Below are 24,673 nucleotides of genomic sequence, written 5' to 3'. Positions count from 1 at the left end.
ATAGATTTATTTTTATGATAAAAAGGGAAAGAACCTTTAAACCCTTATCGAGGGGCAGCATCTTCCAGCAAATTACTGACTCAAAGCCTATTTTGTTTTCGTCTGTAAAAGTTCCAGGTTAAAAATTGAGTCTTTATTATTTTTGGAGACAATGTTGTTTGACTCGTTTAATTGGAATAATGGTGAATCAGGTCTCCGATTGTCCCAGTACGTTGTAAAAAGCAGGAAGTAGTCAAATAATTTGCCAAAGTAAAGCTCCACGCTGCTTGTTTACTGTCTGCTGTGAAAGCAGCTCGTGTTTAATTAGTTATAAGACAGATGGTTCTATTGTTAAGTAATTTCATTAAAAGCTGGGTAAATCTATTCACCTTTGAATGATGACTAATCAGGGACTGTTACTCACTATAAAGCAATGTAGACTTTTCTTCGTAATTTGAGATCCATCATTGAGCTCAAAATGTGCGATTTTGAATTTTTCATTTTCAGCTTTTTTCTTATTTTCAATTTAAGTTTCCTCCATAAATGGAGTGAAGCACAATATAATGAAACACAAAGAAACACAAACATTAATCACAAATGCAAATCTGTGGCAATCATGCTGAGAAATACATATATTCCCTACAGCATGTGATCTCCTCCTTTACTAATCGCTTGTAATATATTTCATTTAGTAACCCTCATCCTCAAGCTTACATAAAGGATGTTATCTAATAAACAGAATAAGTGAACGCATGATCTAATACAGGAATGTAAGTGTTCTTTTCCTGCTGAAATACCCACAGTATGAGCATAGCTATCTTTAAACACACATTCTGTGCACACACTGAGGACGCTGTGGATTAAAGGAACTCTTTTAAACTAAATCCTACCTTAGATTTGACTTCTATCCAGCATAAAGGGGCTGGAATTCTGTGAGACACAGCAGGTGGATATAAGAATATAATGACTCAGAGTGAACAATAACTCCACACTTTCTGTCATTACAAACTAGCGCTGACTGAATTATTTTTTAAATTGAACACGTTACAAACTGCTCAGTGCCAACACAGAACTCAATAACATAAATGTCAGACTTTAGCAATATATTTGCTTTAAAATAAGTTTTGCTATTATATTTTAAATTTGGAAAATCTGAGTCATGCCTTGCCTTTTGTTAATTTGGCTCTGGTAGCAAATATTCTAATAATTTCTGTAAAAAGCTGCAGAATTTTATGTGAAGCTGAGAAGGAAATGGAGAGGTCTTAAATTTAAGACAATGATTAAAATAAAAAAAGGGCACAGAAAGCTATCAATACAGCAGATGATGCATTGTGAGGATATTAAAAGGGAACTGCATAAGGTGAAAATGTGGTTTAAGAATGAACGTCAACCTGAGACAAACTCAGACTGAAGTTATCAGTTATGAAAGACAGGTGCTACCGCACTCCGTACCAGTAGGTGGCGGTAATGCATCCCTAACATTTCTTGGCAAAGAAACAACAAGGAGACGAGGGAAAGACGCCTGTTAATTAGTTAACACAAACCTGGTGTGTTGGAAGGAAAAAGAGAAGAACAAAAACAGCTAAGGTAAGAGATACTCATGTGAAACGTGAGAGTAAAAGCATATGTTCCCAAAGCAATGATAAATGTATTAAATTGATGTTACTTTACAAAGACTACCTTTAAATCCTTTATAGAATCAAACAAGTGTGATATTGTCATTTCCCCTGGTGGTTCAAATGATATTGATGAATCGAGTTTCTGCTCTACTGGGAGGCAGAAATGTTAGGATAGGTCAACCTGACTTTTTAAAAGCACTACATCTCTTTCTCTGTCAGTTGTGTATCCAGAGACCTACCAAGCAACAAAGGATTGTCATATTTTTACAGTAAGGCCTGCACTCCCCTGATAAACAAGAACCACATAGAGGGCATTTGCAGCCAGTGAAGCAGGAATCAAACTTTTTAAAAACTCATAATTTGACCTGTCACTTGGGAAAAGGTTAAAAAGACTCGCATCGTCTGAGCAACTGTTTCATGGCAAGAACTGGAACATGTAATCTAGTTTCTGTCTAAAACACTGATGCCTGAAGGAGCACCAGTAAGGGGAGATTTTGTGACATGGATAATTCTTCATTTTTTGCCTGCCAAACAGCTTAACTCTTGAATACCCTAACCCTATCTATCACCAGATTTATAGTGTCAGTTGACCCGCTAGTTAAATTTACACAGTCCAGGAAAGTTTGTTGTCCTTCATTTATCCAGTTGATGCTGCCTTTGTTAAATCGAACTGTTTGGCTTTGCATGATTGCACAAAAGCTCATCAGTAAATATGTCCCTCCATAGAGAGAAACCAAGACTAAACAAACCTAAATTAAATTCTGCAGATTGTGTTGCTGTTGAGCTTATAAGCAGTCATACCTTTGAGAATTTACTGTTTTGTTATTTTCTATAACCCCAACATGTCAGCTTTTAAAATGGAGACATCAATGTTTTTTATTTATTTATTTATTAATTTTTATATAACCAGGTTAAAGTTATAGGGCATTACTCTTTTAGGTTTAGACTTTTCATCTAATGTTATGAATTTGCATATTAAACTGTTTAGTGCCACATATATTGTGATGATAAAAGCATCACAATATGTCCCTTTTTACCCTCTATTAAAACCTGGTGAAAACGTTTGTTCTGTGTTTTTCAAAACAATGTTGTCTAGCTGCAAAGTGGTGAATAGTCTTTGTTCAAACAGCATGTGATAGGTTTACGTGTGAAGTATGAAGTGTATTAAAGGTTTAGAATATGTCTCCCCATTTGTTTTGTTCTGTTTTTAACTCCTACAGACGTGTCTTTACTACGACTGAAAAGACAGGGGCGGTATAACACTGCTACCTGGAGGTGGCTGAGCACGGTCCACACTGCATGAAGTAGGGAGACGAAACTGAATCCCTGTAAGGAGGAAGCAACATCAGTTAGAAAGAAAACATGCAGGTAAAAGTACACTCTTGACTGGGTTCATTCAAATAATACTGTATGTTAACAGAAAAACTAGAATACTTAAATTCATCAATGAACCACTACGGAGATAAGCAAACACAGAGCTCATAAACCACAATTGTATATCTTTGAAAAAAGTGTTTTTTTTTTTACATGTCACATGTACTCTCATTGTAAAAAATAAAGCACAGCCTCTTTCAAGCAGATCTAGTTGCTACAAGGGTTTAAAATTTTGTAAATCTAACATAATTTTTCCAAAACCACACAATACAACCCATTACCTCTTATACAAACAGAAAATGAATCTTAAAACAAATAAAATTATTGAGGTTAACCACCTTATTTCAGTTTTGTTACAAGCGTTGATGAATATTTATAAAGATATAAATATCTTTTTCCGATGCATAATATCAGGAAAATGCTTTGAAATGGTTTTGCTGAAAATTTCAATAATATTTATTTAATCCCCAAAACATTTCCTTCTTTACAATCACTAAATATCCTTACAACTCTTCTTTGAGCTTTGGCAGCCCAGCTAAAGAAATGCATTAACAGAAGTTAGTTCAGTGAAACGTCTGAAATAAAATTAATGCACAGAGAAATAATGCACTTCTTAGCGTTTAAGACTCTAATCATCTTGATTCTTGTAAAAACAAGATGCTCATTTTCTTTTTAATAAATAGGACCCAGACTGGAAGTAGAATAGTTTTCCACTATTTATGAATTTGTGTTTTACACAATCATTCTTAGTAAAGTATTTTTTATGTTCTTTGAAACAATAGATATAGTAAGAAATGCCATTTTTGTTTGGGGAAGTTTGCATCTCTCTTTCTCTGATAATTTGATTTATGACACTCCTGAGGTTTCTGGACATTAAGGTCATTAAGATTAACTGATAAATCCTACAATAATTATACAATACAGTAATTTTTTACCATGAGTGTACATTGTGTAACAGTCTTAAGCAATTCTTCTGCATGTGTCTGTGTTTTCTTCTCCAAATGCATTTTCTTTTAATAGCCCTGAAGCAACTTGTAACCTTGGTGAGCAATGTCCATAAGCAACATTCCCTCTAAGGCGTCTTAAACATGTTGCTGTGCTTGAAATGTCTCTTCGGGTGTTTGTCTGTCGTACATCTTTCTTTTGTAGGCAATTTTATTTACCCATTTTAATACAATAAATGTTTCTGTATAATAGTAAACCAATTCCCAATAGACTTTAATACTGTTGGCAAACAGTTTTGGAATAATAGCAGTTGCGAGGAATGTGACTCATCCACTTTGCTTTAAATCTACAAAATAAGCATCATGACTCTTAATAGTTTATACTTTGAACTGAAAGACACAACATTAAGGAACATTCATTTAAATATGTAAACATTTTGCTCTCCATATCTATGTTAGACATGCAGACAAGACAGACGAGAAATTCTCAACATGAATGTGAAGCTATAGTCGTATAAATATCATTTGAAATGATTCTCAATTTTTAAAGTAGATAAGTACTTTTAAATGTGTTTTACAAGGTGATCATTAAGCCATTCAGAGATTGTGTCTCTTGTTAGCAGGCACAATCCTTCAGTCATTTTTGGACTGCACTGTAAAAGTAATGCCCAGAAAGATCATCAGGTCCTGAAAAAGCAAAGCGAAGTGTTGTAGGAATAAACTGGAGAAGTTTTCATGTTACACATTAGCAGAATTAACAAAATGATATTAAGACAACAAAGAACAACAAGAAAGTCAGACAGAATGTGGTGAGAGACCCAGACAAAGAACACAGTTCTGAACTGGAAAGTAAGAGAGTCTGTCTCTGTTCTCTAGTTTCACTTTTCGAAAACAATTTAAGAACTCATGCATGCTGCAATAAAGCATTTGGACATTTTTAAAGATTCATTTGCACATTTTGCTAAATTTAGCAGTGATTGGATTAAATCATTTTACTCTGATATACTTACAATGTAGACATTGTACTGTACTTAATTCAACGAGCATAAGCCAAACTTTGATGTCTCAGAAACTTTAGCCTTTTTTTTGTTTTTTGTTTTTTTGCAAAATCTGGTTGAGATTTCCAATTATGTATATATGAAAAGTTCTGATAAAACTCCATGGAAACCTCATGCTAGTTTTGTCACAGAGAATGTGACAGACCATTACTCTCCTTCATTTGCAGCAAGTATTCTCAAACCTGTTCCTTTGATTTCATGACTTAAAATTTCAAAAACAAATTGACAAAAATTGCTCAGATTGTGTCTCCACTTCGTCCAACTCCCTCCATTTGCGCTTCAAGCCGTTCTTGCCAAAGTTGTGGGCTCGACTGGCAAAGAAGTGCTGTCCAGGCTGCTCAAGTAGGGGCGCATTGTGAATGAATGATGTGCAGAGATGTTTCTTACATGAGCATGGGGGCTGAAAATGTAAAGAGTGAAGGATGACATGGTTGTAAATGCAATAATATGTATTTTTGTAAACATTCTAGATTATAGCCTATTATTTTCAAATTATTACAACATATGGTAATATATTGTCATATTACAGGGAGACTATTATTTTAATTAACATTAAAATTAAAGGACCGTCTTTACTGTAGCAAAAAAAAAAAAAATAATTACAAGTGGCAATATTTCTCCGTAACAAGACATGCTATGGCCAAATGTGATGCGTAATTACACCATTTCATTTGTGACGAGCATTTTTTGTTAGACTGGAAACTGAACTTCTTAGAGGTTTTCTTCAAAAAATACCACCGTTCCACACATGCCAGCTTAGTGAAGTACTTAACTAGTTCTTGTCCTGTCAACTTATTCTCTCTCCATGAGGGAAATGGCCAAGTCTTTTCTAGCTTTCAAATATTTTATGTGCATTCTTCAGTCAATGTTCATTTCAAATTAACATTTTTTTAAAAAGAGAGTTTGAGAAAACACAATCTGTTTTTGCAATGTTCACCAAATGAAGCCCCTGTGACTGTTGTTGGAGTGAAGCATGAATAAATGGGAAAATGGATGAATGAATGAAAGATTAGGACAAATAGAACCTCATTCCAGATGATGGTACTGGACTTACAATTTCTTAAACAATTGTTTTGAGAAGGCCTTTACTTCTTACTAATTGAACAATTGTAAAATATAGCCACATACATATATACATACAGTGGTGATGCCCCCATGGTGCAAAGTGACTCAACCTTTTAGGCAAGATCCTCGCAACAAACCAAGACAAATCAATGGCCAGATAGCAACGACTAAAACACCATTTTTGTAGAACACCAAGTTGAATACTTTATAAAAACATTTTGAGAGAAAACAATATTTTGGCCAATAATATTTAGAATTTGTGATGTCAGAGGTGTCTTTAGTAACACATTTTCTTCACAAACATTAAAACTTGATATGTTGGGTATAAAAATAGATCTTCATATGTATAAAAGACAAGCAACAACTTTGTCGAAGGAGGTAAATAAACTAGAGAATAAATGGAAATGCAAACCTAATACTCTACATTTTTACTGTAAACTTCATATTTTCCAATATGATTCCAACCTTGTTGATCGGTGACCTTAATCTAGCAGGTTTCAGCTTGATCAGAGCTAACCACTGACTGGACAGTTTAAAACTTAAAATATCTGTTTTGTTTTTTTTTCAATCAAGGAATACAAAATACTTATCGAATCATACTAACAAAAATCCTCTTCAATGTGGACATAATTACTGAGAGAAGAACATCCTAAAGTGAATATTTTAAGCATCATTAAGGCTGAGAGCAAGACTGTATTAGGAGAAAGTCATGAATGCTTAATAGTAAAAAATGTTTTAACTTTTAACCTCCAGCTGTTATTGGACATGCTTTGTTCTGGAAATATCAGCAACCTGCAAACCTGGCCTAAAGATAAAAAGAACCGGCTATTTTAAGGTAGACGATGGATTTAGGTCATCTTGGAATAACAATTCCTGTTTTGGTAATCCTACCCTCAGTCACTTTTCTCTGTTAATACACAATAGTAAACCATTTTTGTCTTTGTACCAAAAATAAACAATTACACAACAAAAGAATAATTTGCTAATCAATGAAAAGAATAATCTTAATTGTCCGATCCAAGCTTAGCAAAACCTAAGAACAAAAATAAACACAACTTTTAATGAATCTACTCAAATATGAGCTTCAATTTATAAAATGAGTGACAAAAAGTTGTTTTTGCTAGTTTACATGTTGGAAAGTGACTAAAAAAAGTTATAAATTATTGCTTTAACGAAAGACATCATTCATGGCAGCCATTGATTTGTTGTGGTTTGTAGAATACTGTTGTTGATTCTAATCTACCTTACCAGACAAAGTCTTAAGATAGGAAAAGGTAAACTACTGCTCGCTCATTTTGTTTTCCTCTGTTTACCCAAAGAAAATATACAAAATGGCTAACGCAAGAAAGTGAATCACTTATATTGATGAATTGAACAAAACAGTAACATTAAAACAATATTAAATCATAATTTAAAAAAAAACTAAAATTAATTTATGAGCACTATACTGTGTACCATGGATCTATGATAGTATGTTCCACCTTAAATACATTTGAAATGGAACATTATATATATATATTTTTTTCTAATTTCTTTAAATAAATGCAAAGGTTGCCAGTGAACTAACACCAGGATAGAAACGACTACTCCTTTGCTACCTTTCTTGATTTTTACTTATCATATAGAATCTTTAAAATTCCATTGGATTCAATGTAGAAACAGATGAACACATTTAAATGATTTAATATATATGATGACATCTTCAAATTATGATACATCTTATTTTAACCAAAGTGAAAATGTTTATGAGAGACAAAATGTGTGAAAAGCTGAAGAAACAACATGGAGAAAAGAAGATTTTAAAAAAGCAGTTCCCTACCAGACCTACCGTACTCCCTACGCCCCCCAGCTAAACTACGGGCGCCTAAAATAGGGGAAAACAAAAAGAAAAACAAATAAACCAACAAAAACAAAAAAGATGGCAGCTCAGCTGAAAAGAAAGGCATATTGAAGTAAAATACACTCTGCCTCATCTATGTAGTGTAGCTGTAGTCTGTTCAGATGTGTAGATATTGGACACATGCTGCAAGTTATCTTCGAATGCGTAGTAAAGCTATGACCCCCATTTTGAGTACCACAAACTTAATTATGATAAACATTTTAATCCATTGTCTTCAATCATTTTTCGAAAACACATAAAGTAAAAAAAAAAAAAAGACAAGAAATACCACAGTAGGCAATGGCCGTTAAAGAAAAAAGACATTTTTCTTTAGTTTAACAAAATAGACAAAGGCTAACAAAAATGCAAGCTAAACAAAGGTTTTACAAAAAGAAAATGTCAGATGTTTTCCTGTAAACTGCAGTCTGAATAGAAAATAATACGTTATCCAAGACACTTGCATTAAATAAAGGAGAAAAACACAAAATGGGAAAGAAGGTTTATATTCAAGCAGTTTTACAAGGTCAGATTCCATCCAGAAACCTTTGTCCTACCTGGACTTCACAGATTTGGCACAGTTGTTGCATTAAATCTCTGGTTTACAAAGTAAAAGGAAACAAAACATAATGAGATGAGAGGGTGTGCTAACATATAAACCATTATAAGCAATTCAGAAACTCTCACAAACACTTACTGTGGATATTTTATTACACAAAATAAAGTTGCATGTTTAAAAATAATGGTGACTATCCTTTTTTTTCTTCTTCAGATTTGTTAAATATTTAATTCTGTGTATATAGCTATATTTATATATCATTTTAAAATAATGTTTAGATTTGTTTATTTTGCTACATTTCCACTTTATTCAAGGAAAGAATAACATCTTTGGGCTATGTGTTAAAATAATAATGACAGATTGGAATAATCTACCTGGGCAAGTTACCTAGAATCTATTGATTACTAGTTTGCTTTTTTTGTAAATTGAGAAAATGTACAACAATTTTAGTATATAATACTAGCAATTATATACTAACAGGTCTTTTGGGGTGGATAATATTCTAAAGTGTGTACATTCTGAGTGAAGTAGAGATGATTATTTTCTACATAATGGCACAAATCATGCAAATGCTACTACATGGCAGTAATCTCAACAACAACCTCTTAAGATTTTTAGCATTATGTGTGAGCTATAATGTTAACTATCTGAAAAAAGCATGTATGTTGTCAGTAAACTTAAAAGTGAACAGTTAAATCAAAGCATATGTATGATTTTTTTTAATCAGTACTTTTCCAGGTCTGATTCTATTTCAGCCAGTCACGCTTTATATTATTTATTAATATTACAACCAGTACATACTTTGATGGTATTCATATAGAAATAAAGGCCTTGCATAGCATGAATAAATGTAAATTGAAGACATCATGACTTGCCAGTCTACAGCACCTTTAAATTTGTTTACACAATTAAAACAATAGGAAGATAATTGAATCAGAAAATCTAGCGTAAACATCTTGAACAAAATCAAAATAGTGAATATTTTTTATATTCATTAAATTACTAAAGGATGTTTGTCACAGTCAGAAGCCTTCTCTGATATATTTGCAAAAATCCAGCATTTGGCCTCAGTAATGATGTTTTAAGTGTAAATATTTTTGAAATTTCTTCTGTGTTGCAAGTGGCTATGATTGACAGTCTCCATTGCACCCTGCTCTTCCAAACTCCATGGTTTAGTGTTGTTAAATCAATAATAAATAAAACATGTCGTTGAGAAATTCTCCGTTGTAAAAAATACATATTGGATTTTAATCAATTTTAGTGAAAGAGCAAGGAAAATACGTATTGAACACATCAATGTTTTTCCTAGTTAAAATTGGTCTCACAGGGTTATTGAGGTGAGCTTCATTAAAGATGCCGGTGGCTAATAAAAGTAGCAATTCACACATACAAAGATATCAAAAGTCTATTAATTATGTTGTAAAATGGAATGACTCTGGGAATAAGCATTTCACACCTGAAGTAAATTTGATGCTAAAAGATGCTCAAAACCATAAAAATGTATGTAATCTGTCATTACTTACAGTGCATATAATATCGGTGTGTACATAAAGATCTAATTGATGGCCTATAAAAGGATTTTTATTTCCAGTCTCTTGAAAGCATTTTATGATTGATAAAAACAAGGGGCTCTTCAACATTTTTGGATCAAACATACTGTTGGAATTGTTTACATTTACATTTCTTCAGATCCAAGCATTCCAGTGACCCATGTTGTACCATAAACCAGTCACAATCAGGAGTTTTTTCCAATATTTATGACAGAGGAATCAAAATAATTAGAATAGCTGTTCAAGAGTCACTGACCATTGTGAAAAAGACTAGCCACAATGGCCTCTGTGCATGTTCACTGCACAAGACTCCCCTGCTGAAGAAAAAAACATGTAGAGACTATATTTGATGCAGAACATTTGAGAGGCTGATTCAATACTCTGAGAGTACAGTATGGTTAGATAACATAAAAAAAATGTACCTTTTGGATATCTTTGCACATGCCATGTTCGAAGAGGAAATGACATTGACACACTTCATGTTCGTATCAATTTTAGAAATTATGTTCACATGTTCAAGACATAAATTTCCCTGCTTTTTAAGACAGAGCAGCTGTAAGAACTCTGGGTCTTTTCTGAGTTTTATTATATGGCCAAATTAAAATTTAAAGTGGTTTAATTCTTTATTAATGTAATTCAAAATATATGTTTGATAAATTTTGTCTTTTAGTAGTCTAGAAAGGGAGCAATTTTCTTTTTATGAACTTGGGCGATAATGCCTTTCTTTTTATGCCTTTTCAATGCTGCAGATATCTATCAGATTTAAGTGCTGTCAAATGTTGGCTTGTTGGTCTCAGATCTGTTCATGTCTGTGTGAGCTTTGGTACGCCATGTCGGTAAAGTGATATAGGGGGTGAAATGGCTGTGGCAGTTATGAGACAAAATAATGATTGAGACCCCTATCCATTAAGACAGGAGTCCACTTTAGCCGTCACTAGTGAGGCGGTGTTGGAACATTCAGCTGTACTACACTCCACCTCTGTGGACATTTCTAAGAGGTAGAGGCCTTTGTCGGCTCTGATTGTCTACTTGTAGGGATAATGTTTAATTATTACAATTCAGAAGTTACAAACTGCCCGAGTCGAGATTATGGGAAAAATTCTACAATTGCTGATTATAATCAAATTAACTAAAATTAAAAGCAACATTTAAAGAACTGATGGAAGTCTGTGTTTGTGGCATAGTGTCTTTTAAAATATAAACTTTAACTGATAAGACACTGTAACAAACATGTGAGGGCCTCCAGTGAATACCACATACAAAATAGGAGAAATTACAAATTTCATCATATGTGCCAAAAGAAAAAGAAGCAATTAAGTTGTTGACAATAAAACAAATAGCTGGGGAAGAGTAAGAAGTAAAAACTTTTTTTGTCAAGAACCACATTTACCTCAACAATTCCTCGCAGTTCTATCAGAACACAGTATTTTTTATAACTGCAAGTAAAGTTTTGAATATAAGTTTGTCTATATACAAAATGATACATGTATATATTGTACATTTATAGAGATATAACATGAATTTAGTTTGTGCTGGAATGGACTGAACGTAATATTTTATCCTTCATGATCAGCATGAATCGCTCTCCTGTTTCACCTTCCTGACGAAATTGGGTCTTATGGTCACTCAAATTGAATCACTGTAAACAATTCTGGTTTAGGATGAAGATTTGCAGAGCCTTGAGACGAAGCATTCAACACAGTGTTGTGGAAATGTTTACAAATGTGATAGGGTGTTATATTCCTGTCATTAGATCATGGTATCTTCTGTTTAAATAATGTAGCTATCTAGTTTATTTAACCAACTTGTAAACTTTTTCAATTATGCCCATTTCTGCTGCAACTTGCTACAAATGGATGAAGGCAAAGGCAAAAGAATGCTTTGATTGAAATAACTAGAATGTCAGTAGTATATCAATATATTCTTAAATAATGTATTATTTAATGCATTCATTACAAAACTATGTTTTATAAAGTTATAAACGTATTCACAGTATTTTTTTTTTCAGTATATGTAGGTGCTTAAGATGTTTCTACAGAATGAGAAACTGGAATGAACATGATCTATTCAGATTAATGTGCAGAAACATGCCACTATTTGCCTCCCTGTATTGTAGGTGTTTTTGGACCAACCAAGTTCTGAAGGCTCACTGACATTTTGGAAACTGAATATGCTCATAGTGTTATTTTTAGACTCTGAACTCCAGACATTGATGATGATATAACTTAAGGACATACCAGAAAGCTGTAAATGTGCTAAAATACTTATCACCATATGTTTTCAACACATACTGGGTCTCCTATGTATTTTGTGGAGGATTGAAGGAGAGGGAGGAATGACTGTGCAGAATCAGGATTGCAATGGCGTTTACTTACTGATCAAACAGTAAAAAGTTTGCAGTTTTGACTATTGGCTGTGCTTGGTTTATGTAGTATTTGCATGTCCTTCATTTGTATGTGAAGGTTATTGATTTTCTCTCACATGTATGAGATTAATTTGAGCAGGTGTAATTCTAACCAAGATTATGGGAAGTGTAAAACTCCGGCTTGAATGATCCATCCTGTCAGAGATTGGGTCATACAAGTCGAAGGGAAATTAAGAATATTCCTCTGAATGACTGAATGAACTGCAAACGGAAGGTGAGCCCCTGCAGGAATCTCACTTCAGCCACTTGTATGAGCATCTTGTTCCTTTGGACATAATCCATTACACAAGTTTGCAAGTAAAGTATTGTTGATGGACAGGTAAAGTGATAGGTTCCATTTAAGATTCTGTATTTGTATTTGAAAATTTTCATTGTCCCTGGGATGTTTTGGGTGTCTACGCTAATTTTCATATGATTTTCTCTCACATATCTTAGTATTTTAACTTACTTTCCTCACTATTGTTGTAGGTAATAAAATCATAATAGGGACTTTTATAAAACAAGGAGAAAGTTCTCCTGAAAGGTACCTAAACCAAGAAAAGGTTTCTGTGGTCCAAAAACACCTTTTTTTATATTGATTTATAAATTAGAATGAATCCCATTTCTCTTTTGCTTCCGCTAAGTCGTGCCCCTACATTTGTTAAACATTGACACCAGTGGTAAGGGTATTCCAATTGTACTGCATGATAGATGTTAAGGGTGAAATGGTTTGGCTTTCTAGGCCTGATAAACAGGCCTATAAAGTATTTTTTTAATTACTTTTTAAAACACTTTCAACTAACTGAATTGATGATTTCATCAAAGATTTAGAGACACCTTTAAGGCCTTAAAATGGGATTCAGTCTAAATATTCCTTACATTTTCTTCTATGCGAACTCTCCCTTAGTAATTAAGGTATGTAAGGACAGTGAAGGATAGCTAATGATGCACTTTTTGGCACTTGAGGATCTGAAATATCAGCCACATTCTCTCTCGCATTCATATCTTACCTGACTCTGGTGTAAAACTAAATCACCCTCTTTTATTCCATGGCTTAGCAAGACACTTGTTAAAAAAAATACTTGGAAACTTATTGTACGCAGTTCAAGAGATGACAGACTGTGTCTGCATAGAGTAAAGGGACATATAACAGCTTTTCTTTACATATCTGGCTCTTAACCTGGATCTTTTTAAATCCTTTTACAGTATGCAGAAAATGCAGATGATTAGAATGACATAGACAAATATGACATGGGCCCACTGGTGTACTTTCTGCTCCACAGTTCTAGACTGGCACTTCTGTGACCACCTGTGTGGCCACTTGTGTCTGACTGCTTATGAGCCTTCTGCTTCTTGTTAATCTCCCATGGGAAGTCCTCTATTGGTAGTGGACTGGCAGGACTGCCGGACCCCTCTGGTGTGCTCTCAGGAGTTCCTTCGATGATTTCAATTCGAGGTGGGTCCATAAAGTCCATAATGCTGAAAGGTGCTGGCTCCGGTTGACACATCACTGACTTGTCCTCTGTATGATGTCTAACTGACCAGCTTGAGCCTGCTTGAATTCCTATGGACACCCTGTCGTCTGTCTGTGTGGTGTTGTCACTGCAGGGTTCCCGGCATAAAGTCCACATATTATAACACTGAGTGAAGTTGAAGAAGTTGCTGTTGAAAGTTTTTAACTCTCCACAGACATCTCTACGCAGCTCTGCTAGCTCGTAGCGCATTGCAGAGATTTCGTCCTTCCATTGCAAGTTGAAGGCAGCGACCATGTTGGCAGACTCCTTGAAAGCCTGGAGCGCTTGGGGTACTGGTGGCTCAGTGGTGGCAATGGGTGAAGCAGCAGGGACTCTATATGAAGGTGGCGTTGCTGGGGGGACGGAGATGGCTGTTACAGTTGAGCTAGTGCTATGCTGGCTTCGAGCAGCGGCAGTCTCTCTTTCAAGCCGCTCCAGCTCTGCATAGGCAGAGGAGCTAGCACCATCATCATCCTCTATCATGTCATCATTTAGCAAGGATGTGGCATCCACAAGATCATATCCCTCTGCAAGAAAGATGCGAGTATACAAATATAAGGACATTCATGGTGAAAGGAACAACTGGAACATGATTGGATTAGGATTTAAAACTAGAATGGTTACATATCTATGGAAAACTTGCAGTATGTGAGAGAAAAGGAAATTAAAATGCAACAGACTTTGATATATACATTTTCAAGTGTTTGCAAAAAGGAGGGACACCCAACAAATCATGTCTGCTACATTAATACTGACATAAATTGTAGACTCAGTAAATGTTATACATACTAGAAGAGTCAATAAAAATAAAAATAAATGTCTTGTCACTTTGCTATAGTTATTTCCAAAAAACTCACATACTGTAGGTTTTCACAATGTTTTTACACTGCCTTCTCAGTCCTCACAAGACTTCTTTCCATCTTTTCACTGCACAGCACAACAAAAAGTAAAATACATCAATCATTATCAATCAGAAATCCTTTCTTTGAGGACCCCTTTCTTTTAGCATGCCAAATATGCCCCAGCACCATGTGCCATTTTGTGCAAAAGAAAAGATGTAAAGGGAGTAGAGGAATCACAACCCACAGGGTTAAGAAGCAAATATGAACCCTATTGAACATATCAGGCCCAAAGTGGCTGATAAGACCGTGCAGAGTTGTATAAAACCCAGCAAAAGGGAGAGGTACACTCTCTGCCTCCAAGGCCCCATCAGAGCGAGGCTACAATCCCACAGTCAAAAACAGCTGACAAACTCAGTTCCAAAAGTTAGACTTTGCCAAAAATGGCCTTCAATTTTTATGGTAAGGAAAAAATAAAATGTACACATGTACAGCAGGCAGATTCTGCCCTGACAAATGGTTGGAGACAGTGGCAAGGCAATGACATTCACTGCTATTTTATGGTTTTGACATGAAAACATTCTGAAAGCTCTTTGAAATTACATTTCTGATGTGGTTACACTTAGAATATGGTCTAAAAACATTTAAATAGAGACATGATCAACAACTCACAAAAGCCAGCATCACATTCATCACTTTAAAATTCAATATTCAGTGGTACAAATGTTAAAGAAGAAACAATGTCTGAGATTTTATGAGTTGTTTGGAACTGTGTTTGCTACTTAAGATAACTTAAACTTTATGGTTCTATAATTTCTACTGAGAAGGCAGTGCAAAAACACACATATACATAGATATGTATGCATGTCAACATTAAAATACCTGAAACAATCATCCCTGATGCCTCCAGTTGTTCTTTTCCCCTGGTTATCCTTCAACATCTGGATGGTCAAATGTAGAGGGGTTTGTAGCTTGTTTGCCCTACGGAACATCATGGGATTCCTTTTCCCATTCAATGGCCCTCTAACCTCTGGGTTCAAACTAGTCCTGAATACTAGCATTGTAAAAAAAAACATGACCTGATATTTTTTTAAATAGCCTTATTTGGTGATTGCATTTTATTTCAAGACAACTGTTCTCCAAGAACTGTGCAAAAGGACACCAGTGAACAAGTTTGTAACTAATCACCAAGTAGCTATTTTTTCTGTGCTTTAATAACTTTTATTATAACCTTCCTAACGTCTAAAATACAACCTTACCCCAAATAATTTTTTTTAGCCCAGGCCTAGCTGAAGGATTTAGTGCTGATGGCTAAGTCAGTAGAGTTCAGCAAATAAGACGGTGGGATTGGAGACCATAGTCGTTCAGTCACGAAGAAATTGCATTTGGAAGCCCAATTAAGGATAAAACGATAAAAAAATAAATCATTCTCCAGATTCAACAAGAAAACAAAACCAACAAAAAGATAAGTGAAAATGTCTCCAATAATAAATTGACATCAAAATATACAACATCATTGGATATAATATTGAAAAGCAGTTCATGTAAATAGATTTTAAAAAATGTTTCAATAGGGTTCATAGCTTTACTCTTGCAGGCAAACACCAAATACATTTACTCAGGGAGGTAATGCAAAGATTCTGATTGCACAAAGATGCTGATGTACTTGAATCTTCTTACTTTACTGTGTGTATTGTGTTACATAAGACCATAACACCAATTCAAATTGTATTAAAAGAGCAACATATTGTAATTCTAGTTCATTCAAGAGTCAGTAATGAATGAAAACTATTTTGAAGTTTAGGTTCAAATCTACATTGTCATTTTTTTTAAAATCACCTTTGCATAGAATGCAGTCATTTAAAATCTGAAATAATTCCATCAACAGCATAGACATGAAACCCTGTAAGTATTTAACACTGCTGTTTGCAGTTTTATGCACCACAATACAACAGCTTACTAAGAAAAAATAGTGAATATGTTCCTTAAACATTGACAAAAAAATCAGTTCCTTTGTGCAACCAGCAAGTGTGTGCACATGTCTTCCATTCTCTAAGTCTCCTTGACTTACCTTAAATTGGTTTCTGTTTTTTAGTTATGTGTTTAATTAGAAAGTCATTTGCAAATTTTGCACTCAATAGAGCCCAGATAGGACAGTTGGAAGGCTTACCAACCACTAGAGCACATCAAATCTCAACCCCTCCCTAAGTAACTGGCACGCTTTGCCACACATAAAACACCACAGTTGAGCATGCTGAGGGTAAAGTCTACTCCTGTGGTGCATGCCAGGTGTAATGGTACTGTGCTCTGCTGTGCTGTGAAAATGCACATTGTGTTTGTTTGTCAAGATAGTACTAAGTAAATTATAAACCTCATCTTTAACTTCCAGATAGTACAGATGTGAAAAATTGGCCAATGCACAGTTCATGCAAATTAACAGAGAAGCAAATCCATCAAAAATGCTAGGAGTAAGCAGTGGCAAAAACGGACATAAACACCATAAATTTCAAAGAAAACGAAAGGACTTCAGCCTGGCATCTCTGGATCTTAAGGGTTCCCCACTGTACATATGTAGGTATGTCAGGGTTGTGCGCATGTATACGATGTATGACGATATGCAGACTAAGCCCTCTTTCATTTTGGGGGCAGGGAGTTGTTTTACCTGTTGTGGATCTGAGAGTTGAAGTGACAGTGGAGGATGTCATTGAAGGCAAGCAGTCGTCATCTTGGGAATAACCAGCCTGAATTGCACGGAGGTAACTGTGGCTTCGAGTGCGGAACGAACCAGGCAGGTCCAAGGCCTCCATGGCCTGTGATTCTACTTCACTAAAAACGGACTCGCAAACTGACTCAAACTGGCCATTGACCTCAGTCTCACTCACCTGAGAGACAAAAACAGGAATAGCAGTCCTTAATTTTTCCTCTTCCTTTCTCTTTCTCACTTTGATTCTTCCCCTTTGTACAGCAAATATGAAGGAGTGTTAGCAAAAGGAAAGGCCACTGTAAAACTCGACCTTAAACTGAATGAAAGTCAGCTCAAATGGAGACACTGCAGGTGACAACAAGAGACAAATCAGAAAAAGATACAGAAGCTGTTATAAGACATGAGATTGACTATGACATATAACTAATTATACAAAATATTAAAACGCATTCCAGTGTGAATTCATTGTCTCTCTAACTCTAGCAGGTATTTTGGAGGTAATTATGATGCACCGAGAAATTGGTTGGTGGCTGAGTTGGTTGTTTTTGACCTGATTGGCCTTAATTGGTAACTAGAAATTGGTAACTAACTGGTCAAATCCAGCAAGGGGCTAACAATTATTGTAATCCTCATCATAAAGTTATAAGTGCTTCTGTGTGAAGAAGACTCAAAATTAGCTTCATTTTTTTAAGTGAGTTATTTAAAATGAAGTGAAAGAAACGACATTACAGGTATTTCATGAGATATTTTCCATGACATGCTGCAAACAAGTATGAGAGAGTAAGAATTCTAGCAGATAACAATTTTGCTCTTTCTTGTGTTTTTAAAAGTATCCTGCTATTCACAAATCAAAGTTGCATATTTTCTAATGTATACACTGTGTATAAGTATGTTGTATTTATGGAATTTATTCCAATCTGTGCACGAGAATAATGGTATAAAAACGTAATCATCCTCTCTCTATTTTATATTTATTCCACAGAAACTTTAAATATTCATCCAAAGGAGAACTGCCTGAATGTACGCCCCTATCTTTTGACCAAAATCTCTCCTGCGGTATCCCCGTCTCCATATGGAAGCATCGGAGCTGGCTCTGTCATGCATCTTCTTACTGCAGCAACCCCCAGCACATCTCACAGTGGAGGTCCGAAATAACTCCCACAGAGGATCCAGCTGTGTGAATCCACACACGGTATTAAAGAGCGACATACCTGTAAAGGTTGGTGTGTAATGGATAGTTAGATATTAAAATTCATTGTTCAAGCTTTGATGAAAAGCTACTGATTAAAAACTCCAGTTTTTTTAAGTTTGAAATAGAGGAGTGATGAACTCAGCATCAGTAAAATATCCAATTCATTGATTTTACCCCTTTACAACACAATTTTTTGACAGGAAGTAATAAATGTTACATGAGTCTTAGTGCTATTTACTTCAGAAACAGATCCAAGAATATACTGTATGTATTTAGTAAAGAAGGTCAATTTGAAAGACGGAGATCTTTTTGACCATCAATATTTAGAATATATCCCTCTACACTTATTGGCACCCATGTCTTTAAGTAAATTAACCTTTTATCACTGTACTTTATTTTCTCAAGGACCCACATTAAGAAAATAATGTGCTCTACACAGTAAAGGATTGATGGTGACGAATATCTCTAAATTTCCAAGAATCCTCTCTTTAGGTCCCGTGACCCGGTGGTTAGGAGAGGAATTAAAGTGTTAATTTTTCCTACTGAATTACATTTTTTAAATCTTTGCCTGGGTGCCAATAAGCAAGTCAAAAGTTGTAATGATAAATGCCTTAATTGATAAACAGATTTGTAAATTAAATTTTTAAAAAAATGTGTACAAGTTTCCATAAATGATAGAATACTCATTGGTCATATATTTAGATTTTTAGACTGTGCTAAAGCAGATGTCAAATGATACAGCAAAGTTAAATGCCATGTTTTAATCACAGTCTGATTTAAAACGATGGTTGTCAAGAAAGGATGCCACATTTTTGTAAACACTTGTTTTCATGACAACTCCCTTTGTCTCAAATCTTTTATGACTTTTTTTTCTGTCTGCTTAGCTTGAGTGTCAAGTGGTAGAAAGGAGAGATGAGGATTAAAACTGAAGTAAGAAATGAGAGGTGTTTCCACAATAACTATACCAATAGTAACATTATATTAAGCTGTGAAAATGGTGAAAAACAGAAGGTAAGTTCATTTGTACATTTGAAGTTATGCATCCTTGAGATGGATGTTTAAGACTCACCTGGCTGACGCAGCTAGCTTGACTGAGGGTGCTCACGGCACGCATGTAGCTCTGGTTGCGAGAGCGAAAAGGAGGGGGATGAAAGGAGGTGGCAGGATCCAGCGTGACACTTGGGTGGGGCCGCAAATCTCTGGTTTGCAAGTGGTAACCCTGGCTGAACAAGGACAGGAGCGAGTTGGGGTGGAGAGACACAACATTTCTCAGTTTAAAAACTATTTACTAAACTGTTGCTGGAAAAAAGACATTATGTATAGACAGAATCCAGACAAAACAAAAAAGAGATCAATTTAATACCTATCTCTCAAGGTATTAAAGAGATCAATTTAAGAACTATGTTAACATCAGATTCAGCTTTAAGAGTCTAATTATACAAGAGGTACACATAAATGAGTGTAGATTCAGAACAATGACAGATTATTACATTTGTGAGCCACAGGGTCTTTTTTGTTTGCATACAACTGCAGAAGCGATCAGAACCCCACAGTGATGATGGTGAATAAAAGGGCACAGAGCACTCAGAGGCAGAGAGGACTGAGTAGTGCATGACGCCTCACAGAATTTGTCTCTATTTAAAAACTACAGTGGCTTAAAGCAAAAATTAATCGAGTTCATTTGAAAATAATGCCAGCCAAAGTCAGTAAAACAACAGGTATGAAACAAACAACTCCAGTCGCCTCACACAGGAATCCCCCAAAACTCAAAATTCATTGCTAATGTTTCACATTGTTTTTAAAAGTCAACAATTAGTCTAACTTTCTTTAAATTTTTGTTGAAGAAAGTTCAGATGACTGTAAAGAACGCTCAACTACAAAAGTGACAGCAGCGTAGAGGTTTAAGTAACTACTGCCTTTGTCTGCCAATGACAATTTCCCAGAACCCCATTTAAAAAAAGAAATCCTGTCTCTTTAATAATTATTCTAAAAGTTAAACTTAATAGTTGGGCTTTAGTTGAAAGAACAAGAAGTTCCCTCCAGTGTTGGAAAATTTGCAAATTCCTATTTGTGTGGAGGCTTTATTTACGTTCATTGGACTATTGCCTCTTCCTGCACTGTTATTACTTTTTTTTATCTTAATATCTTTGATATGTATTGTAATTGTGCAAACTAAACTAAACTGACCTAAAAGGTCAAGTGGGAGGCTCAGTGCTTAGGGAGAGTCTAAAAATGGTCAAAATATTAGATGAAAACCTGTACTTTTCAGATTTTTTCATAACAAAATAAGTGAGAATCTTGTGCCATTTCCTTTTTCTGCACAACCAGGTCCTATTTTGTTTCAGACCTCAATAAATATTTGTAATAATGGACAAATTTTACAAGGCACCATGACCTACAATTCTCTAAACCTATAACAACTTTGCCTTACTTCACCACATTTCATGAGACTGAGCTACCTCTTTCTAACGTTCTTTTATTTCATATTAGGAAGACAAACTACAACTATCTGCGGCTGCTTTCTCGCTGCGTTCTGAGGCAAAGGCTGTAGTTTTCTTCTGGACATTTGTGAAGGTTGTACTGATCAAAAAAGGCCAATTTTAGACACCACACCAATAAAAGGCAACCTTCAGCTTCTTCTGACCAACATTGATGTTAGCTTAGGCTACATTATCAATGAGACATTTTCTTTGTTCACATTAAGTCTATTCATTGAGAAGCAACAATCATCCAATTTGTGTGTGCTTATCAACTAGCGACATTGTATTTTCAAGGTATTAAATCCCACAAATGTTTCACTTGTACACCAGTATTTTAGTTGATGTCTTCCCTAGCATGGTTTACTTATTTTTATTTATAAAGCAAAATATCTGTCATTAAAAACTGAAAGCTAAATCATAGACAAAGCTTTGACAAGGACTTGCTGTGCTTGGCAGGTAGCCCTACCTTTGGGAGTCTAGATGGGGTCTCTGCATGGCTGATTTAAGGACAAGAGCATCAGGACGAATGGCTGCCTGAGGAGAAGTCTTAGGACTCGTGTCGGAGTCTCCGCTTTCATCCTCCAGCTCTCCCATAGCTTTGACGTAGCTACTGCTCCGCATGCGGCGACACGGAATCTCCTCATCTTTGTCACCGGGGTAGCCGCTCCACTCATCTTGGGGTACCTGCAGGACACAATACATCTTAACGTAAAACACTGTCATGCTTAGTCCAGTGTTTGTGAAGAAATGTCAGACGGATGCTCCCTTTTCTCTGAATGCAAAATTTAAGCCTTATTTTAGTTTGAGTGCCAAAATTATTAGCATGTACAATGGTGCCCAATGAGGCAAATGAGTATGAGATGTTTATGAGGCAAGCTGTTGCATCAGATCTGCTTGTTTGTGCCTCCAACAGGAAAATTAGGCTCAATAACTGTTTTATTGACCTCTGAGCTTTGCCTCCTAAAATAAACAATATCATTATTAAACCTCTCTCTTCCATTAGGATAAGATAGAGACAGCCAACATCGATAAATATTCTGATTCATTCTTAAAAACATTGAAATAGGCACATTGTGTTTTGTGCTGACACACTATCCTGCATCTCAGACTTTCTTTGGTCAAAATACAAAAGCATGAAATTGAAATGCTCCATGTTTTCATACAAGTCCTGCATTTTAAGAGCTGAAGTTCTTTGCAGTAATTTTCAGGGACAGAGTGAATATTTGGAACTTGATTATGCTATTTTTTAAATGATAAACCTCTGAGTTGAGCACAGCTTTTCATAGCATCATTTATTATTATTGCAAAAGATATATTAGCAGCCATTTCTGGTGGACAATCCTTTACTGCTTTATGATGCAACATCCACCTTGGAGGCAAGAGTAAATAACAGCAGTACATTTCATAAACTAGCAGTCTTTGAATCAGTCAATGAGTTGATCCATCAAGTTCATTTATTTAGTGCATTTCAACAGCATGACGGTTCAGGTTGCTTTACATAATAAAAACACAAAGTTATAAAGAAAACAATAGACAGTCAATAATTAAACGGACATGTTTTGATGAGTGCATCGCCATTAAAATATGTTCGTCAGTGTTTTATTTACCAACCTAAATTAATCTAATTCTGGTTTCAGGAGGATTATTTGGGCTAATCATCAAAATAAATAGGTCATACTGACATTTCTTTTTTTATTTTTTTATTCTGGTACCCAGGTTGGCACTCTGAGTGTCCAGCACAGAAGTAATGAATCCAGGTAGGTCTGCAGAGACAAGTAGAGGAATAAAGTTGCCTCCTCCTGCAAAATCATTCAGATCAGTATAAATGAATTACAGACCACCCATCCATCAGCTGATATGCTAATTGACCAGAAATGGCATTTATATATTTTCATGTAAGATCTGCTGAATAAACATCAATACTTATTATTGGAACTTTGAACCTGAGTGTTTAGAACATGAGCTAAGATGAATTGATTTTGTTTTAACCTGCATAAAATAGACTAAGAATTTTTTTATTTTTAAGGGTGAATATCAGTGCCAGCAGAGTAAAAAGTTAGAGGAAAATAATCTTGACTTTTTCATTCTGTGTTACAATAATTCTAGTGTGATTTGTGGTCTGGAAGGGACAAAAATAAGCCAGATGGATTTCTTGTTCCAAATAGAATTGTTGGGAGAAGAAATCCCTGTATTTTCAGCAAATCTGAGTGATTCAAACAAAGCTATATACAAACCAAGACAGCTTCAAACAAAGTGCATGGGCTGAGATACTTCATAATTCTGAAACTCAAAGTAATTTAAGACAATGAAACATGCACTCTCCAGCAAAATGAAGTTCAGAAATCTTTTCTGTATTACGTTCAGTATCACCATGGAAGTCATTTATTGTACGGTAAATGACAAAAGACTGATATATTTTTTCCTGATTTAGCAGTCTGACATAATGTCCCTCTTTCTTTCCTCACCAAGTAAAGCAATGACAAAAGGGGAAACTAAATAAATTAAAATTACTTTATTTTATCCAGGAAATGTCAATTAGTTTTTATTAATTACCTTGGAGGGCTTTATGGAATCACAGAACTGGAGAACATTCTGATGATAAACCTGTAGCTATCATTCTGATAGCTACAGAATGTTCTCCATTCAAATAAATGTGCCCATAGCTGTACAACATCTGGGAAAAACTGTTTTAAACCATTTTAAACAGGGTTTCTATTCTTATTTTGTCCTATCTTTTTAACAGCAGAAACTCATTCTGTTTCCATTACTATCTTCCTGTGCTGTTATTGTAAGACGATAAATCATGTTGTATCAGCTCCTTGCATCTCTTTGGTACAACTTTGCTCAGTGTGTATTACTTTTAAAAATGTATGCAGCAAAGCTGACATTATGACTTTTATGTTGCAATATTTAGTCATTTTGGAGGGTATGACTCTTGGAAAATATGTGGTCTTCTATGCAAAGCTGAGGCTTGCATTACTGAGCTCCAGAATGAATAAGTGATATTACACACATAGCGTTCTTAGATTTACAATGAACTCAGGAATTTGTGATACAACATTCCTGCTATATAAGGTATTTCCGCTGCCATGTTTCTTCACTGAGTCATGTTGAAAAGTGTTTTTTTTAGTATTTGCATGTTTTTTTGAACTGAATAAAACTACAGTCAATAAAGGTTTCCTGTTCTTGATGCATGCTGGATTAGTAAGCCCTGTCAAAACACTGCACATATACCCTGTTGCTGACGCAAAAAAGAAAAAAGTGTTTCTTGGTATTCGAAATGCAGATTTGTACTCACTAATAGATTTTATTTAGTGGCATCAGGGACAGAAGCTGGAGATACTTTTGAGATTCTACTCTGTAAAAAAACTAAAACCATATGCAGTTTTTCTTATAATTTACTGGATTGTGTTGGAAGAAATTCTAAAATGCTAGTATAATATATTGAGATTTGTAGCTATAAAATTTTAGAAAACATCAAAATTCAAGGGCTCTGAATACATTTGTAGGCAAGGT

The 24,673-nt window shown here is 35.1% G+C and overlaps 1 protein-coding gene and 1 long non-coding RNA gene across 2 annotated transcripts in view; one reads left to right on the top strand and one right to left on the bottom strand.

Annotated features, from left to right (window-relative positions):
• The window catches only part of LOC129375257 (disks large-associated protein 2-like), a 90,887-nt gene that overhangs the window by 15,037 nt on the left and 51,177 nt on the right, over positions 1-24,673 (bottom strand). The window contains exons 3-7 of the mRNA XM_055054215.1: positions 21,624-21,841; positions 19,747-19,900; positions 17,444-17,663; positions 7,868-7,903; positions 2,868-2,924 (exon numbers count right to left, since the gene is read on the bottom strand). Of these exons, the coding sequence (XP_054910190.1) occupies positions 2,868-2,924; positions 7,868-7,903; positions 17,444-17,663; positions 19,747-19,900; positions 21,624-21,841 (685 nt within the window). The remainder of the gene's footprint in view (positions 1-2,867; positions 2,925-7,867; positions 7,904-17,443; positions 17,664-19,746; positions 19,901-21,623; positions 21,842-24,673) is intronic.
• Positions 1,495-21,696, top strand: LOC129375258 (uncharacterized). Its single transcript, XR_008607613.1, has 4 exons — positions 1,495-1,566; positions 2,819-2,966; positions 18,468-18,704; positions 21,614-21,696. It is a non-coding gene; the product is annotated as an uncharacterized LOC129375258 (long non-coding RNA).

This window comes from Poeciliopsis prolifica, unplaced genomic scaffold (genome assembly GCF_027474105.1).
Source record: "Poeciliopsis prolifica strain line A6 unplaced genomic scaffold, Auburn_PproV2 SCAFFOLD039, whole genome shotgun sequence".
Taxonomy (NCBI): domain Eukaryota; kingdom Metazoa; phylum Chordata; class Actinopteri; order Cyprinodontiformes; family Poeciliidae; genus Poeciliopsis; species Poeciliopsis prolifica.
The sequence above is the reverse complement of the archived record's forward strand: the minus strand, read 5'-3'. Positions and strand labels throughout refer to the sequence as shown.